We start from the raw sequence: 14,160 nt of genomic DNA on the forward strand, positions 1-14,160 counted from the left end.
TGTCTTCTCTGGCGAAGGCGTCTTCTCTAGTGATGTTGACATCTCTGGCATGAAGGGCTCCCCTGGTAAACATGTCTTCTCTGGCAAGGGCGTCTCCTCTGGCGGTAATGACTTCTCTGGCATGAAGGACTCCTCTGACGTGGATGACTTCTCTGATGGAGTTGACTTCTCTGATGACGATGACTTCCCTGACGATGGTGACTTTTCCGGCGCGGATGACTCTTCTGGAGAAGAGGGCTCCTCTGTCAAGAATGACTTCTCTGGTGCGGATGACTCCTCTGGCTAGAGTCATTCCTCTGATGGATGAAATCCTTCTGGTAAAAATGGTTCTTCTGACCCATACGGCTCCTCTGATGAGAGTGATTCCTCTGATTTGTACTCTCTCCCTACTCTGCATATATTGCTCCTCACCAAGTTCATGATTTTATTTGTCAAAATTCCTAAAAAATAACTATAGAAAATATCCACTTTCCATTTTTTTTTAGCACCACTACGTTTGAGTTCACACTCATAGATTTTTTTTCCACACACAGGTTAATCTAACATTTTGTAAAATTTATGCCACTAAAAATATAGTTAGAATTTTTTTCCACACACATATTAGTCTAACATATTTTAAAAATTTTGCCACTAAGAATGCATTATTTTGATTATAAATTTTTTATTGGAAACTAATTAATAAGGAAAAATGAAAAAATATTATTTTTCATTATATGTTTATTAGAGATGAAAAATTGAAAAATTGTTGAAAAATATTTTCATACCACTATCCAAAAATAATAATATTATTATTTATTAGAAAGAAAATGAGTGAACTGAAATATCCGAGATAATATTTCATCATGCCCGATATTTTTTTTCTCCTATCATAATAAACATGTGTTAAATAGTGAAAAATGATGAAAATTATATATATATATTTTTTCCATAAAGTAATTTAATTAACTCTATAAAAATTTTAGAGGGAGTATTTACTTTAGTACTTGGGGGCCTAGGAGGCTAGGATCACAAAATTCGTGCAACCCGGTTACAAAAATATGGCATAGGCCGCATTGTTTACAATTTTAGAAACGACTTTCGAAATGAGAATGCTGTCCCTTCAATCCTTGTCTTGGTTTTCAGTTAAACCCCAACTCATAAACCCTAGAAGCCCTTCTTTCCGGCAACTCGGAGCCACAACTCATGCTTATTCTAATTCCATTCCGGCCGCGAACTCCGACTCACATGACTTCAGCAAGCAGTCTTCCGCCCTCCCCAACAATTATTCCGGCGTCAAAATTGAGGAAAGGGTGGCATTGGATTCCGGGAAGCTGCGGCTGGACTCATGGATTGCTTCCCGCATTAACGGCATCAGTAGAGCCAGAGTTCAGTCCAGCATTCGTTCTGGATTGGTGTCTGTCAATGGCCGCGTCATCAATAAGGTTCTCTGTTTTTTTTTTTTTTTTTAATTGTCTTTTTGGTTGGTTTTATCAAGTTGATAGATGTCGTTTGTGAAGAAGGGACATTCAGTTTGTAAATACGTGCAAGGGAAAGTGTTGTGTGATTTTACTCAGAGCATTCTGTTTCTGGTTTGTAAATTTTAATGGACTGTGTTGTATATATTAAGGCCTCGCATATGGTGAGATTGGGGGACATGGTGAATTGCACGATAGCTGACTTGCAGCCTCTGAGGGCTGAACCGGAGGACATTCCATTGGATATAGTGTATGAAGACGAACACGTGATTGTTGTCAACAAACCTGCTCACTTGGTGTGATCTCAACTACCTATTAGCTGTTTTCTTAATCTTTAGTTTGTATATCCTTGCCCCCCCATGAGGAGGTGAAAAGATGGGTAGTTTGTTGGTTATTTAACAAATGATATGTTCTAACACTTATATTTTGGTCTAAAGTAAGCACTTTTGATAGGTCTTGACCTATTAAACAAATTACACAGTGAACTTGCAGTGTATTCTGCTATTCTGGCTGTTATACTACTTGCTTGCAGTTGCGTGGACTTTTGGCCATTTAAAGCTTAGCAAACTCAATAGATCAACCCATCTCTCTCTCTCTCTCTCCCCCTCTCTTCTTAAGTATCTGTTATATGTTAGTTGGGTTACATTCTGAACCCTTCGGGTATCTGATACAGGTGGAGAGGCTGTTTGTCAGAGTCTTAATGTGGGTCTTATAATAATGTAGGTTGTCCATCCAGCACCTGGCAATGCAACTGGAACATTAGTTAATGGAATTCTTCACCATTGTAGACTTTCTTCTATAAGTTTCAATCCAGAGACCCTGCCTGAGGTTGATGATGATTCAGGGGATGAGATTAGTGCACTATCTTTAGATCAAGGTCCGGGTGAAGGTATTGCTTTTGGCCTGTCCGAGGCCTCTGTACGTCCTGGAATTGTGCATAGATTAGATAAAGGGACCAGTGGGTTGCTTGTCATCGCGAAGGTGACTTCCTCTCCAATTTCTGAAGTGTATTGTTTTCTTTTTCATCGATCCTTGTCTTGTTGGGTACATTTTGAGTAATATGCAGTACTTATTTTATCTTCCGCAGTGCAGGACGAACATTCTCATTCCCATCTTTCTGAACAGTTCAAGAAACACACTATAAAGAGAGTTTATGTTAGTCTTACCTGTGGAGTGCCGACACCACTCTCTGGGCGTGTTGATGTCCCAATAGGTCGTGATGTAAATAACAGGATCCGTATGATAGCTACTCCTGGATCTGCTACCCAGGGACGGGCCCGTCATGCTGTTAGTAGGTAAAATTAGATTGTTCATCCCTTCTCATATTTCTCTGAGCAGATTGTTGTTAAATGTCAAATAATTGCACCCCAGAATCCACTTTTAGTTGGCACACTAGTTATATTTTGTTATTTTTTGTTTGCAGTTGGAATATGTCATCTATTGTAAATAATAAAGCATCCTTTCACAGTAATTCTTTAAATCCAATATCAGACTGCAATGACACCTATAGACCTTTTGGCCAGAAAATTAACTTCTCTGGAATCAAAACTGAGGATCACATTCAATCGAACACCAGAAAATTGACAATTGATCATTGTGGTTCCACAAGCATCAATTGGATTAGTGAAGATAGAGCTCATTTCGGCATTTACCCAGACCCACTGCATCTGCTAAGTGGAAGTACCACATTATTACTTACTCATGCAAAGCAGATTCATGCCCAACTCCTCAGAACAAGTCTGTATGATTCTCCTCATTATAGAACAAAGCTCCTCTTGCACTACTCCAAATACTTTCAGTTTTCTGACGCCAAAAACCTTCTCCGGTGCTTGAGGCTAGACCTCTTCTCATTCACTACCCTTATAAATGCATCCTCCAAAGATAATGATTTTAAGACAACTCTCAGTTTATTTCATCAAATGTTTATTGGTGGGCTTTACCCAGATGCCCATCTTTTACCAAGTGTTATCAAGGCTTGTGCTGGTCTATTGGCTCCTAGAATTGGAAAGCAAGTCCATGGGTTCTCTTTATCATCTGGGCTCTCTTTGGATCCTTTCGTGGAGTCTTCGTTAATTCATTTTTATTTAAAATGTGATGATATAGTTAGTGCCCACAAGGTGTTTGATAATATGGTGGGGAGAGATGTTGTTTCTTGGAGCGCATTGGCTGCTGGTTATGCAAGGAAAGGTGATGTAATTAATGCAAAAAAGGTGTTTAACGAGGTTCAAAATCTTGGTTTTGAACCAAATAATGTGTCTTGGAATGGTATGATTGCGGGTTTCAATCAAAGTGGCTGTTTCCTGCCGGCAGTTTCAATGTTTCAGCAGATGCATTATCATGGTTTTACTCCTGATGGTACTGGAATTTCCAGTGTTCTTCCTGCAGTAGGTGACTTGGGCTATTTAAATGCAGGCACACAAATTCACGGACTTGTGATCAAGACTGGTTTTGGTGCCGATAAGTGTACTGTAAGTGCACTCATTGACATGTATAGCAAGTGTGGGTGTCCTCAAGAGATGTTGCAAGCATTTGAGGATATGGATCAAGTGGATGTTGGAGCCTGCAATGCCTTCATAGCAGGGCTCGCTCGACATGGTCTTGTTGACAAAGCGTTGCTGGTGTTTAAAGAGCACATGGCCCAAGGAATGGAATTGAATGTTGTTTCATGGACTTCAGTAATAGCTTGTTGCTCACAGCATGGTAAAGACATTGAGGCTTTGGAGCTTTTCAGAGAAATGCAGTCTGCTGGTGTCAAACCAAATGCTGTGACCATTCCTTGTTTGCTTCCTGCTTGTGGCAATATTGCAGCACTTATGCATGGGAAGGCTGCTCACTGCTTTTCTGTCAGAAGGTACATTACAACTGATGTTTATGTAGCCAGTGCACTGATAGATATGTATGCCAATTGTGGAAAGATCCAAGAAGCTCGATGTTGCTTTGATAGGATGCCTGCCCGTAATTTGGTTTGCTGGAATGCAATGTTGGGCGCATATGCAATGCATGGAAAGGCAAAGGAAGCCATTGAAATTTTTCTCCGGCTGCAGAGGAGTGGACAGAAACCTGACTCTGTTAGTTTCACCAGCCTCTTATCTGCATGTAGCCAAAGTGGCCTTACAGAAGAAGGGTATCATTACTTTGAAAGCATGCACAAGGATCATGGTGTTGAACCTAGAATAGAGCATTATGCTTGTATTGTGAGTCTGCTTGGTCGTGCTGGCAAGCTTGAAGAAGCCTATTCCCTGATTACGAAAATGCCATATGACCCTGATGCTTGTGTTTGGGGTGCATTATTAAGTTCCTGTAGACTTCATCATAACATGAGCTTGGGTGAGCTCGCTGCTGATAAATTGTTTGAACTAGAACCAAGAAATCCTGGAAATTACGTTCTGCTGTCTAATATTTATGCTTCTAAGGGGAAATGGAAAAATGTAGATAAAGTCAGAGATATAATGAGGGAGAAGGGACTGAAGAAGAATCCTGGCTGCAGTTGGATTGAGGTCAAGAACAAAGTACACATGATTTTGGCAGGTGACAAATCGCTTCCTCAAATGGCTCAAATCCTGGATAGATTAACTAAATTTAGCGCAGAAATGAAGAGAGCAGGTCACTTGCCAAAAACAGATTGGGTGCTACAAGATGTGGAGGAACAGGAGAAGGAGCATATCTTATGTGGCCACAGTGAGAAGTTGGCTGTAGTTTTTGGTATTCTTAATACTGCTGAGGGATCTTCTCTTAGGATCACTAAAAACCTAAGAATTTGTGGAGATTGCCATGCTGTTATAAAATTTATATCTAGATCTGAGAGGAGAGAAATTTTTGTCAGAGACACGAATCGTTATCACCACTTCAAGGATGGTGAATGCTCATGCCAGGATTACTGGTGATGGGGGTTCCACAATTGCATTATTTCATTTTTCTGTTGACATTATGAGTTGGGGCAGTCACAGTAGTGGAGAAGGATAACTAGGCATTGCCCTTGGGCTTGTAATAATCTAATATAAGAGCCCTTGATTGCCATCTGGTGAGTCTTCTTTATGTTGAAGCCTTTAATTGCTTGCTTATTGCTGTTAGAGTTCTGTATCAATGTGTAATATTAGCCTTTTGCCTGTGCACTTTTTACCGCTTGGTGATAAACTCATTTCTCCTGCTTCTCTTATCGTGTTCGGGCATATTGAGAAGAGATATCTGGTATCCAGAGGCTTACCATTCAAGTTTCATGTCTAGATTTCTATTGCTCCATCCAACAAGAGTCATCTGCAGTCAGAACAGTAGTAGAGAAACTGAAGTTTAACCAGATGATGCATGTGTGAGCAGATTGATATGGGATGTAATAAGGCCATTTTAAATACTTCTTACTTATGAAAAGGTTTCTCCTTTCTAATTGCCTGCCACTCCCCTTAGAGTCCGTTTGTTTAATTTTTAGCTTTCTCTGATAGATTGGGAATATCGAGCTCAGCATTGATGTCAAAAGTATGGACTGCACGCATCAACTTATGATGGTAATATTTCTGTTGTTATCTGGACCTAACGAGGATGCTTATTTTCTATAAAACTGCGACACAATAATTGCTTGATGATTTTAATCGCGTTCATACTTGAAGATGCCGAAATGGCTTCATACCTCGAAGTCGATTAGATGCGCTTGCTGCTTGCTGTTATTAATCTCAATTTGAGTTGAGTCGGCTCATATCTGTTTGCCTCTTCCCATACTTTCATTCTGAAGCTCACACATGCCTGGTTGAAAGAAATATTGTTGTTCGGTAAGGTAGGACAATTAGTTGTTTCTGATTACAATTCACCACATGTTTCTCGACCACTCATGTCTACTAGGGAGATTCGATATTTCTTACAAGGATGCGCATATGAGGCCTTACTTTGGAATGGGCTGGAGCATGAGTTGCAAAGTATTGGCGAAAATGCTGAACTGTATACTAATGCTTGATGCCAAAAAACTTACATTTTAGAGTTGCTTTGTCAAGAAAACGATCGTTCGGCCAATTGGGTGCAGATGGTTGGTTTGCAGGACCAAGTCAGTTGCCTTATTACTTGAATACTGTCTTCAGTGCACCAGGCACTCAAGCAAGTTCCTGATGCTCAATTTCCGGGGTATTATCTATTTAGAACATGGAGTTAACTTTTAAACATGTTATGGCATTGTCAAGAGAATTCACCCTTCTCAGCTTCTCGTGTCAAATGAAGGCAGACCTGCAATATCTTCTGACATTTGCAAATCTTTTTCTTGCATGTGGATCGTGGTGGCCTTTTATATTAATAAGCAATTTGTGGAATTACTGGGAAATCTTGGAGACTCTTGGTTGTGATATATTGCAATTTGAATTCGTGGTAGACCTAGGACAAGAAAGATGTAATTTTACTGCTGACATATTGGCCAATCCAACATATACTCCATTTTTTTATTGTCAAGAGATAGACTCAATTCAGCCACTAATTGTTGTGCAATATATACTTGATTACTAATCAGTCTAATCCTTTACTAATTTGCCAGATATGTCTTGAAAGACTGCATAGTCATTATTTAGTAGATCAATGCGTTTTGTTTCTGTCATCTGTACTTGGGATTTTTGTATAGTGAATAAACTCAATTCAGCCAGTAATTATCATGCCATTTATACTTGACAAATAATCCTTTCCCGATTTGCCAAATATATCTTCAAAAACTGCTTAGTCATTACTCTTCTCCAACATCTTCATTTCAGTCATCCAGAATCTGGTTACTGTGTTTGTTCTGAGGGCTCAACTTAAGATTGTTCATGAGAATAGTGAACAGCTATCCAAAATCTACTTAGATTTTTTCCAATGGTAATGGATTAGCTGGGAGCAAAACTATTATTCTCAAGTGGTTAGGGGCACTTCTCTATGGGTGTTGTTTGATGCAGCTTCTGCTTGCCTTACTGTCAACATGCAGAGCTTGTTTAGATTTTTCCCTTTAATATTTTACCTTTCTCAAAGTTCATCTTTTATGCTGTCTAACTCTTAGTAAACCTATCAATGCAGTTGAGCACTATGTATATCTTCTGAAATTCTTTATTACCTCTGCATGGAGATGCGAAATGCACATAGTATGCTTATACACTGATTAAACTGGTTTTCAGGTACAAAGTAATTGAAATACTTGCCGGTGGTGGTTGTGCATTGGTGGAGTGGAGGTTAGAAACCGGACGAACTCATCAGGTCTCATCTTTCTCTGAGTTCTGACCATTTTAAACCTCTTACTTTGTTCTTTTATGGAAACTCCATATTTAAACTTAAGTCTTCTAATCAGTGTACATTAAAGAAAACAGATGCTCTCTACATTATATGAGTACAACTAGTATCTAAAATGTCTCAATAGTCTTGCATGTCTGTTATAGATTGTTCCTGATACTTCTACCTTTTTATTTGCTTATTAATTGATTTGCTATTTAGGGTACAAAAAAGGATGGACCAGGCTTTTGTTTCTGAATCCCTAGTTCCTTTTGTTATTCAAGTATAGAGTTGAGTTATTTTAGGGGGTGCTTGGTATGATGGAATGGCATGAGAGGGGAATGGGATGGATGTAGGGCTGGAATGAAGGGAGGAATGGAATGACTATTCCCATGGGTTGAGGACAGAATGGCTATGCCTAATCTAGTGGGAATGGTGATTCCTAAGAATACATTATACCAAGCAAATGAATGGAATGGAGGTAGGAATCATCATACCATTCCCTCCTCCATTCCATCATACCAACTTGGCAGAGGCATCAGAAAAGTGATCCTAGTTGAGTAGGCAGATTTCTGCTTGGGCAGGAAGGTTTCTTCCTGATTGGCGCTTAGGCCAGGTTTGCCTGCAAGTTCTTATTTTTCTTCTCTTTTGGATTTCTCTTTCATCTTTACCCTTCACCCTATCAGTGCTTATTGGCATCCTGTTTCCAGTTTTCATTTAAGGGGACATCAAAGTCTCTACACATTTTCTAGGACTGGGAGCCTATTTCTTTGAATTCACTACAAGAATTTATGACTGCCATGAAAATCTGCCATTTATTTGTTCCTGTTTGGATGGTAGCTGTACACTGCAGTAGGATATTGACTGCTATTGTATCATCATAGTATCAGCAATAACTCTTTGACATATACTTAAAATGTGGCATTGGCATTAGGTCCCAACATATTCTTTTCTGGCTTTGTGAATTAGATCCGAGCCCATGCAAAATATCTCGGTGTTCCACTCTTGGGAGATGATGTGTATGGAGGAACTAAGAGCATGGGCTTATCACTGCTTCAGTCAAAGAACCCGTCTAGCTATCATGGCCAGCTTCTGGAACTGGTTGCCAGACTAGAAAGACCTTGCCTCCATGCTTTAATTCTCGGGTAAAGCTACGCTTTATCTGCTTACTGCTTTCTTGCTTCAAGTCAATTTTCTGCTCGTATCACTTACATATAAGAAGGTCGGAATTTTGTTTTCCATTTTAGGTTTGAGCACCCAAAAACTGGAGAAAATATAAGCTTTTCTGAGATACCGCCTACTGATTTTGCTGAAATTTTGGACCGGCTCCGTAACATTGACACCCAGAAGGTAACCCCTCTCTCTGTCTCTCAAGTTACTTGTTTTCATCGATCTGACCTTTTTATATACGAATTAGTAGGTGATGTAGCTGGTTGGCCGTTTAGAATGATGTATTAAGCAACTTGGACGAAACGCGAGCAATCTCTTTACATCCACCACTAATGCACTGTGAATTAACCCATTTTTATGTAAATTGCACTACACAAGTGCAAAATCGTAGGTGAAAGGGTTTTGTATTTGATTTTATTTTTATTTTGTATGTTCAGAGTAATTTTGAATCGGTTGGTTAGTTTGAACAAATATAAAAATTATTGTTGTATATTAGCATTCGATTACCTCATTGTATTTTCTATCTTGATACCAAGTGACGAATAGGGATGGCAGTGGATCTTGGACCCGGTCCAGATCCGTGGATCCAGATCCGTAAAAACGGATCTGGATCTCAATTTTTTGGACCCGACGGATCTGGATCTGGATCTCAGTTTTGAAAACGGATCTGGATCTGGATCTTGAAATTTTAGATCCGGATCCGGCCCAGATCCGACCCGTGGATCCGTTTTATTATATATATATATATATTTTATATTTTATATTTAGTTTACTAATAATATTAACTAAATTAAAAACAATAAATAAATTATATTCAAAAGAATAAAAAGCAATTAGATAAAAGTATTTTTTGTTATATTTTTCATGATGAAAATTAGATGTTGATTTTGTGAAATTTTTTTAATTTAATTTAAAAATAGTAGATCCATGGATCTGGACCCGCGGATCTGACGGATCTGGATCTGGATCCAAAATTTTCAGATCCACTGATTGGATCTGGATCTAGTATATGAAAACGGATCTGGATCTGGTATTGGCCAGACCCGGTCCAGATCCGGCCCGTTGCCATCCCTAGTGACGAACCTTGAAGCTCTATGTCACGAACAATATGCAAAGCAACACTTTGAAGTGAGATGCAAGCTATTCTGCAAGTGTACGTGGGTTTGATTACGTTTTGGTCTGATACAAGAAAACTGAAAAATTAGAGAATATCAAGAATCTATTTTACTATAGTTGATTTCATAAGAAGACAAATTTTCTACCCAATTTTGATAAGAGTTAATACATAAAAACTATCCATTTTTATATAACAAAACTGAAAAGTATCTACCAAGATAAAAAAAAGAATCATTTTTTTTTATGTAAGATGACAATTTTTCTTTTGCTATGAATTTTGAATTTTGTGAATCAATTTACAGTTCAGTTTTTTAGCTTCTTCCTTGCTTTTCCGTGAAGAACAACAAATCAATCGTCACCTATTAGCAGTGGTAGCAAGTAGCGTCATCGTCGGCGAGGCGAGAGAGTGGTCATGGTAGGCGACGACGAGAGGTGATTGCATAGAAACAGAAACTGAGACTGCAACCATTAGAGGCAAAAGCACCGTTTGACTTTGCAAGAGTTGTCGTTGAGCTCTTTGCATATCAGAAGTTGATAGAGGAGAAGTCTAGATAGGCGGGGGCTAGATATTTGCGGTCACCTTAAGTTGTGTGGTGGGGGTGGCAGTGGCAGTGGCAGTGATGAGACATGGTGGAAGAGCAGAGTAGAGGAGATCGGCGTATAAATCGTGATTAAATGAAGAATTTACAATTGTTGCTAGTGTTGGTTGTGAAGTTTAGTTTTAAAGTTAGAATTCATAACCAAGGCTATTACTATTTGTAAGTTCTAGTTTTAAAGATAGAATTCACAACTATAAAAAATTTTAGTTGTGAATTTGAGTTTTAAAGTTATAATCCACAACTTGTTGTTTTTATTGTGAATTCGGGTTTTAAAACTAGAATTCATAACTTGTTTATTTTTATCATTTTAATTTAAATATTATTTTTAAATGTACAAATAATTAATGAAATTGTAATTTTCACCACAACGAAAATACGTTGTTTTATTGATAAGAATTGTCCAATCGACGGGAAAATGCAATTATGAATTATTGAACGATTTTTTATTTTTATTTTCCTTAGGGCCCGTTTGATTTTCAGTATTGGATTAATCAGGATATAAATTATCTTGATAATTTAGTGTGGATTAGTCATGATTTCTAATCTCAAATGGATGTTTGATATCATTGGTAATTAATCCCAAAAAGACCCATATCAAACAGGCCCTTACAGTATAGTCAAACAGTTGTGACCGGTAAAAGTGGGTGAAACAAAATGGTATCAACTATCAAATCATTCAAAGAGTTAGTTGGCAAAAAGTTTTGGAGGTGCGGGGAATCGAACCCCGTGCCTCTCGCATGCGAAGCGAGCGCTCTACCATATGAGCTACACCCCCGATGATGGTGTTCAATTTCAGTTCTTTATTATAATCTATTTTTCATGATTATACAAACGCCCAATGTTTGCGACTTTCTTTTCAAATGTATCCATATTTCTTTTGGGATTGATAGATTTGGCGGGAAAAAAAGGATAACACAAATTTATTCCTTTAAAATATTTCATTTCTTTTTATGATGTGATGATATTATCACTACTTGAAGTGAAAAATACGAATGGAAAATTATGAAATTTTCTTTCATATAAAATGAGGGAAAGTAAAGAAAGGATATAAAGAGATAATCTTTTGATCCCTAATTTTTTCATAATATATTTATCAATCAAAGAGATAGAAAAGTTGTTATACTAGAAATGCAATTCTTTGTGTTTCTTCTGTCCTTTTTCTTTGTTTTTTGTTTTAAATTACATACATTAACATCTCTAAATGATTCAAACCTTCAATCTATTAGGTGGAGGGTAAGCGTTTTACTAATTAAACTGTGATTCATCATTAATTATTTGTGTTGTTATTTATTTGCACATCTAAGATATAATAGTGAGTTGGAGTATGCCTTTTGTATTGTATTTAGTGCTTCGAGTAACCATATCCAGCTCATAGTTTAAGATATATGCCCAACTCCAAATGATTATCTGAGTCGTATTAATAACAAGCTTGAGTGCTATGATCTTTGCCAGCTGAAGCTCTCCCTCAAAATTATGAAGACCAGCTTCTATTTCTTCCACTCTTCTACTTGAGGGTACTATTAGATGATCTTATTCATTTTGGAGGCGTATTTCAAAGTGACGATGCTTTGGACCTTTGCACTCATCTTCATATTCTCGTTTAGATCATTTTCTGTTATCAAAGAAATGGCAAATTTGACATACTAATTCTGAAGCCAAATGGGACTTCTTAAGTCAAGTCTGACACTGTTTTCTGGGTTAGCGCCAAAACCACCAAAAAAGAGAATTGCTCCAACTTTAAATAATTAGATGACAAATATAAAACTAAACAATTACAAAAAATAAAAACAAATTACGTAACGAAATTAGATAAAGAAAATGGAGGTGCGGGGAATCGAACCCCGTGCCTCTCGCATGCGAAGCGAGCGCTCTACCATATGAGCTACACCCCCTCATGAAATTTTATTCCTTCAACACCAAATCTGCCTATAGTTTTCGATTGCAAAATTTCTATCTCACCTCTCGAGCAATCCAGTCGTTTTCCACTTTCTAAATGCGAAACGGTTGATTAAGCTTATTCAGTTGGGGTTCAATCACATATAGTTTGCTCAGATCAAGAAAACTGACCCTATAAAAACACAAAAACTTGGTACAATCGGATTTACGGTATAACCGAGTTGAACTGCACCTAAACCCTGATCCGTATTTTAATTCAAACCCGCATTCTGACCCAAATTGAATAAATGACACTATTCGATTATACAAATAACACTGCTTATAATTAACATTATTCAATTATATAAATGACTCTGTAACATTTTAAAATGTTATAGTGTCATTTTTAATTTTAAAATATTATTGTGTCATTTACAATTTTATAGTGTCAATTACACGAAGTGTCATTTATATTTCTGAATAGTGTCAATTACACACAATGTTATTTACAATGTTATAATGTCATTTATACGCAATGTTATTTGTATAACATAATAGTGTCAATTACACGCAGTGTCATTTTTATAATCAAATAGTTATCATTTACACATTTCGAATTAAGATGTGGGTTCGAGTCAAAATACGGATCAGATTTTGGATGCAGTGGCCCAATTGTACCCAAGACCACCTCCTATAAAAATACCAAAATTTGATATTTGACTTACTCTAACTAGCAATTGTATTCGTTTAATTAGATATATTAGCTATTTTTTTTAGGAAAATTAGATAATAGCTATCGATCCTCTACATATATAGACACAAAACAAATTAGTTGTCAAACCAAATCTAAAAGTTTTCATTATATTTATTTCAATAAGAAGAAGAAGAAGAAGAAAGACAATAATGGAGGTCTAGGTAATCGACTTGTGCTGCTGAATTACGTGCATTGGCTCGATTCATATCTCCCAAATATGAGTGCGGTCGAATTCTTCCCTTTGGCCAACACGACACTCTGACAAACTGAGCTACACTCTTGATGCTAGATGAAAACTATATTTGACTTAATCACTTATCTCTTAATATTATCTCCAACATTTTAATCACTAAGGTATCGGCGGTTGGTCCAATATGAATTTGAAAATCAAGAGAAACAATCTAGCTCATTATTTCTTTAATTAATGCATTATTTGTATGATGCACGTGGAACATTTTATAATATACATTATTTTATACAAAACGTAAAAATAATTTTAAATATAAAATTATTGTGGGTTCATAAAAAGATATCCTAAATTATCAATTTGCTATAAAAGAAATAGTGAAACCCTATAAATAAATACCACACTAATTAATTATATATCTTTTTCTTTAAAACTCATTCTATTGCATATCAAAATGACTAAAATACCCTTAAGGTCTCCACAATTTTTTTAAAAAGTCAACACATTGTCTCTATGTTTTCCGCACAGACCTGACACGTGCTCACGACTGTACACATGATCATGAGCACGAACGTGGTCATCATCGTGCCCACGATTGTGTGCACACGACCATGGCATACTATGATCTTCGGGATGTCATTAATTAAACTGCAGATTTTGGTGAAAATTTTCAGATGAGACTAGGTATTTAATAAAGTTTGTGAGTATGATGTTTTTTTTTAGAAAATGTGAGTATGATGTTGGTGGTGGTAGTAATAGTGTGAAACTTGTGGTTGTTGAGCTCATGAAAGTGATCAATTT

The 14,160-nt window shown here is 37.1% G+C and overlaps 1 protein-coding gene and 2 non-coding genes across 8 annotated transcripts; 1 reads left to right on the plus strand and 2 right to left on the minus strand.

Moving 5' to 3' along the window:
* The first annotated feature begins 984 nt into the window (after nt 1-984).
* LOC131012972 (RNA pseudouridine synthase 2, chloroplastic) lies at nt 985-9,363 on the plus strand. Of its 6 annotated transcripts, none has more exons than XM_057940960.1 (8): nt 985-1,421; nt 1,607-1,750; nt 2,178-2,435; nt 2,547-2,749; nt 7,568-7,646; nt 8,628-8,803; nt 8,906-9,008; nt 9,079-9,363. In XM_057940960.1, the coding sequence occupies exons 1-8, from the start codon at nt 1,083-1,085 to the stop codon at nt 9,085-9,087; spliced, it is 1,311 nt and encodes a 436-aa protein (XP_057796943.1). In that variant the 5' UTR covers nt 985-1,082; the 3' UTR covers nt 9,088-9,363. The 6 variants fall into 6 exon arrangements, with proteins under 6 accessions (XP_057796943.1, XP_057796942.1, XP_057796938.1 ...); XM_057940961.1 differs by having other exon boundaries at nt 1,042-1,421; nt 9,076-9,363; XM_057940959.1 differs by having other exon boundaries at nt 8,906-9,363.
* Nucleotides 9,364-11,245: 1,882 nt separating this feature from the next.
* On the minus strand, nt 11,246-11,318 carry TRNAA-CGC (transfer RNA alanine (anticodon CGC)). The gene has a single exon. It is a non-coding gene; the product is annotated as a tRNA-Ala (tRNA).
* Nucleotides 11,319-12,362: 1,044 nt separating this feature from the next.
* Nucleotides 12,363-12,435, minus strand: TRNAA-CGC (transfer RNA alanine (anticodon CGC)). Its single transcript has one exon. It is a non-coding gene; the product is annotated as a tRNA-Ala (tRNA).
* Between the last annotated feature and the right edge of the window lie 1,725 nt (nt 12,436-14,160).

The sequence above is a fragment of the Salvia miltiorrhiza genome, chromosome 2 (genome assembly GCF_028751815.1).
Source record: "Salvia miltiorrhiza cultivar Shanhuang (shh) chromosome 2, IMPLAD_Smil_shh, whole genome shotgun sequence".
Classification (NCBI taxonomy): domain Eukaryota; kingdom Viridiplantae; phylum Streptophyta; class Magnoliopsida; order Lamiales; family Lamiaceae; genus Salvia; species Salvia miltiorrhiza.

Bases quoted from the DNA above. Each gene is read 5' to 3' on its own strand.
- LOC131012972 (XM_057940955.1), top strand. From the start codon at position 1,083: ATGAGAATGCTGTCCCTTCAATCCTTGTCTTGGTTTTCAGTTAAACCC. The intron at 2,436-2,546 runs GTGACTTCCTCT...TCCGCAGTGCAG, and splicing joins GGTTGCTTGTCATCGCGAAG to GACGAACATTCTCATTCCCA. The intron at 2,750-2,877 runs GTAAAATTAGAT...TTTTGTTTGCAG, and splicing joins GCCCGTCATGCTGTTAGTAG to TTGGAATATGTCATCTATTG.